The following is a 4939-nucleotide window of genomic DNA, read 5'->3' as shown; positions in this document are numbered from 1 at the left end:
CTTTCTTCTTCTACTACTCTCTCTCTCTCTCTCTCTCTCTCTCTCTCTCTCTAGCAAGGTACGCTTCCTTCTCTCTCTGAATCTCGATTCGCCTCGCCGATTCAGTCAAACCCTAAAACTCATTCTCTCTCACCTAAAGTTTCAAAATTGAACTCCCAATCGCACTTGGGTCTCTTTCAGTTTTCTAATTACGGTTTCAACATGCACAATTTTTGGCTCAATTCTTAATCTAGGGTTTGTTTTCGTATCTGATCGTTATAGGTGTTTGAATCAAACATGGAAATTGGATAGCTTAGTGTTCTGGTTTTGATCGTATCGCTAAGATCTGCTACTTTGCTGTGTATCAATTTACGTTCTTGTTTCAGTATCTGTGCTTTATAGGATTTCGAATGCAGTGTTTTGGAGTATTAGCTCGTAAGATTGATGGTTTAGGCATTGTTTATACGTATTCGATACATAATTGGTTAGGGGAAATCAATTATTAGTATCTGTTGATCCATTATGTACAGTTTGTGTATTGAAGATGTAGGATTTAGACTTCAGAGAGTTCAGAGTTTGAATCGGGGTGGTTCGCAGGGTTTTAGTGTTGCCCAACTAGGTATTTTTGTGGTAGATTGTTGCTGATCCTTGTTAATGGAAGCTTAATCGAATGATCAATCGTGCTAGGGTCTAGTCAAATATGGAAAATTATGAAGTCTGAATTTAGTATGACACGCTGAATGGGCTGCTTTACTAGTTTTGCTAGACTAGATGAATTTAGCAGTGAGAATGTGAGATAGAGTATCTTGATCTGTTCTAACAATATTGAGAAAAAGTAAATAATTGAACTTTTCGTTGTTTTTATTTTTCGCAAGTTTATTACACTGTTGGTATGAGTGGTAGTGTAGGCTGTGATGTTTGGTAATTCTGTTGGGATGATATACCAGACCTCTTTTCTTGCATGCAGTAGCAGGTTTATCTCATGAGAGCATTGGTATCACTGAAATAGCGAGTGATTATAGAGACACCTATGGGGACTGAAAATCCTGGTCGACCAAATTTCACTCCAAGACCTACCACTACACCTTTTGCTGCTCCTCCTCAGACCATGACCCCTTTTTCATCTTCAGGTCCTGTTGTCGGACAAGAGGCACCTGGTTCTAGACCTCCTTCACAGACACCTTTCTCTTCATCTGTGCCTGTGGCCGGATCAGATGTTTCTACCTTCAGACCTACTCCACCGGTGCCCCCACAGACTACGATGCCTTTCTCATCTTTTGGGCCTCCAGGTGGACCACAGGCCTTTAGGCCTAGCACACCAGCTAGGTTTAATGATCCATCTGTGCCGCCTCCACCAACAACAAATGCCCCACCAACTGCTGGACCTTTCTCCCGTTTCCCAGCTCCACCATATTCTTCAACACCACAGTTTCCTTCGACAGCGCCTCCACCGCCTTCCCGTCCTCCACCTATGGGCCAGCTACCTTTTCAACCTCCTGGAGGTCAAGCTCCATATCATCGACCGCAGCAGCAGATGCCTCCTGTACAAATGGGATCTCCACCTCAAAGTATGTATTCTGCTTCACAAAGTATGAGTCTTCATCAGTCTCCATCAGATTTGTCCTTCCCAGCTCCCCAGCCAAATGCGCAGACATCTTTCCCGGGATATCCACGTCCAACTTCACAAGCCTCAGGAGGCTTTCCCGCCCCACCTGCAGCATCTTCCCCTTTCGCTGCTCAGCAAGGTTATGGTATACCTCCACCAGTGGCAGCTCCACTGGGTGTGCAGCATCCTGGCTCTGGACCTCCACTTGGTGGTGTCCAAGCCTTGACAGAGGACTTCAGCTCACTATCTATTGGATCTGTTCCTGGATCAATTGAACCTGGAATTGACCCTAAAGCTCTGCCAAGGCCTTTGGATGGTGATGTGGAGCCAAAATTACTTGCTCAGATGTACCCCATGAATTGCAATCCTAGATTTTTAAGGTTTACAACTGGTGCGATACCAAGTTCCCAGTCTTTGTCTTCAAGGTGGCATCTACCTCTGGGTGCTGTTGTTTGTCCACTTGCGGAATCACCTGAGGGGGTAAGTGCTCTCGTTATCTTATTATTCAAAGTTGATTGAAGTTGGATTTGCTGTAATTATATATTTCTTGTTTCCTCTAGGAGGAAGTGCCAGTGGTTAATTTTGGTGCTGCTGGGATCATTCGCTGTAGAAGATGTCGGACATATGTAAACCCATATGTGACATTTACAGATGCTGGAAGAAAGTGGCGTTGCAATATCTGTGCTCTACTTAATGATGGTAAAGCTCCTATCTCCTTTCCCCCAAATGTTTTTTCTTTTTTCTTTTGGGAAAAAGTCAAAGTCTAATGCAGGCACAATATGGTAAAACCCATTATGATGATAAATGATCAAGTTTCCCACAAATGACTACATGATTTCGGTTACGAATTGACTCCACTACAGCGGGTGTTGTTTCATTCTTTGGTTTTTGGAAAGTATATCCTGCATTAATTTTTTTATTGGGTGCATAAATAATGTTGTTTATCTTTTATACAGTTCCAGGTGATTACTTTGCCAATTTGGATGCCACTGGCAGAAGAATTGATATGGACCAGCGACCTGAGCTTACACATGGTAGTGTGGAATTTGTTGCTCCAACTGAATATATGGTGCGGGCTCCTATGCCACCACTATATTTCTTCTTAATCGATGTTTCTTCATCTGCAGTGAAAAGTGGTATGATTGAGGTAAACAGGTTTTCCTTTCTTTTTCAATGTTTTTTACGTAAATGAGTTTTGCATCATGGAAACCTGTTATTTTATTAAATACAGTAGTACAACTGCAGTACCTTGCGGAATATTATGACTGATTCCTAGATCATCTCTTTCTCGGTTGCCCATGTGGGTATAATGACAGACGTTCTGTGATTTAGGTTAGGAAATTGGATCTAGTATGTTCTTTGGTTTTATTTTGTCGAAGTGATATAAGTAGGTTCTCAGGTGCTTAGCTCAGGGCATGTTTTCATGCATTGTCCTGATAGACGAGGGTTTTGCAGTGGTTAGAGTGGCATGGTTATTGAGTTGCTTATGTTTATATAATATTTTGTGGTGTAAGGTCCTTAACACAGTTTATCTATCTATTGGCTGGGTAATGTATCTCTCTCTCTCTCTNCTCTNTCCTATCTCTCNTAACTNTATACTCTACGTACGTAACGTTACCGTTAACGTACGTTACGTACTACTACGTACGTACTACTACTACGTACGTACGTACGTACGTACGTACGTACGTACGTACGTACGTACGTACGTACGTACGTCGTACGTACGTACGTACGTACGTACGTACGTACGTTACGTACGTTACCGTTACGTACGTTACGTTACGTTACGTTACGTTACGTACGTTACGTTACGTTACGTTACGTTCGTTCGTTCGTACGTACGTAGTAGTAGTAGTAGTAGTAGTACGTAGTTAGTTAGTAGTAGTTAGTTAGTTAGTTAGTTAGTTAGTTAGTTTAGTTTAGTTTAGTTTAGTTAGTTAGTTAGTAGTAGTAGTAGTAGTAGTACGTACGTACGTACGTACGTACGTACGTACGTACGTACGTAGTGTGTGTGTAGTAGTAGTAGTAGTAGTAGGTAGGTTAGGTTAGGTTAGGTTAGGTTAGGTTAGGTTAGGTTAGGTTAGTTAGTTAGTTAGTTAGTTAGTTAGTTAGTTTAGTTAGTTAGTTAGTTAGTTAGTTAGTTAGTTACGTACGTTACGTACTATATATNTNTGTGTGTGTGTCGTCTCTCTCTCTCTCTCTCTCTCTCTCTCTCTCTCTCTCTCTCTCTCTCTCTCTCTCTCTTTCTATATCTAATTCTTTTCCTTTGATCTTGATATGTTAGTAGTCAGGACCCTCATTCTCCCTGTTGGAAATATTAAAATGTGATATTTACCTGTTTAAAGCGAATTTAACCGATAGCCCAAGTGTCCGACTTGTCATTTGGCATTATTTTGTTATACTTTTGAGAAATTATTCTCAAGGATTGCTCTTATCTGTTGGAATGAATGAATTTTAAGTCTGGCCTTTTGTAGGTTGTGGCCCAAACTATCCGGTCATGTTTGGATGAGCTGCCTGGCCACCCCAGAACACAAATAGGGTTTGCAACGTTTGACAGCACAGTACATTTTTATAATATGAAGGTATGTGTCTTCTGGGGCTTGTTGATATAAGATTCGTGTTTCATCAACCCCTAACATATGTGCTCTTTTCTGTTGGATTTGCATTGCAGTCTTCTTTAACACAGCCTCAAATGATGGTGGTCTCAGATTTGGATGACATATTTGTGCCATTGCCAGATGATCTTCTGGTCAACTTATCTGAATCAAGAAGTGTTGTCGAGACCTTCCTAGATAGCTTGCCGTCCATGTTCCAGGACAACTCAAATGTGGAGTCTGCTTTTGGTCCAGCTCTTAAAGCCTCACTTATGCTTATGGTGTGTTAGCTTTTCCACTCCCAGTATTTTGAACTTTGGACAGAGTATTCAACCCATCGTTGAGTAGTTTTGTATTTCTCTTGTTATGTAGTTACTTACTTGATGCAGTTTTTTGAGAGTTTAATTATTCAGTTGTTTTGCAATAACTTCTGGGGATGTGTGTGCTTTTGCAGAGTCAACTTGGTGGAAAATTGTTAATTTTTCAAAATACACTTCCATCTCTTGGTGTTGGCCGCTTGAAATTACGTGGAGATGAGCTTCGTGTCTATGGAACGGATAAAGAACATCCTCTGAGGCTACCAGAAGATCCTTTCTACAAGCAGATGGCTGCAGAATTTACCAAGTTCCAGATAGGAGTAGACGTTTATGCCTTTAGTGACAAGTACACAGATATAGCCTCATTAGGTATGTGTGTTTCATATCATTTTCCTTACATTTGTTTTAATAAAATCATATATATATATATATATATATAG

The 4939-nt window shown here is 40.9% G+C and overlaps 1 protein-coding gene across 1 annotated transcript in view; it reads left to right on the top strand.

Annotated features, from left to right (window-relative positions):
• The first annotated feature begins 1009 nt into the window (after window positions 1–1009).
• The window catches only part of LOC101300468 (protein transport protein Sec24-like At3g07100-like), a 7007-nt gene continuing 3077 nt past the window's right edge, over window positions 1010–4939 (top strand). The window contains exons 1-6 of the mRNA XM_004304887.1: window positions 1010–2065; window positions 2146–2284; window positions 2542–2732; window positions 4063–4170; window positions 4260–4463; window positions 4637–4868. Coding sequence (XP_004304935.1) covers window positions 1010–2065; window positions 2146–2284; window positions 2542–2732; window positions 4063–4170; window positions 4260–4463; window positions 4637–4868 — 1930 coding nt within the window. The remainder of the gene's footprint in view (window positions 2066–2145; window positions 2285–2541; window positions 2733–4062; window positions 4171–4259; window positions 4464–4636; window positions 4869–4939) is intronic.

The sequence above is a fragment of the Fragaria vesca genome, linkage group LG6 (genome assembly GCF_000184155.1).
Source record: "Fragaria vesca subsp. vesca linkage group LG6, FraVesHawaii_1.0, whole genome shotgun sequence".
NCBI classification, from domain to species: domain Eukaryota; kingdom Viridiplantae; phylum Streptophyta; class Magnoliopsida; order Rosales; family Rosaceae; genus Fragaria; species Fragaria vesca.
The sequence above is the reverse complement of the archived record's forward strand: the minus strand, read 5'-3'. Positions and strand labels throughout refer to the sequence as shown.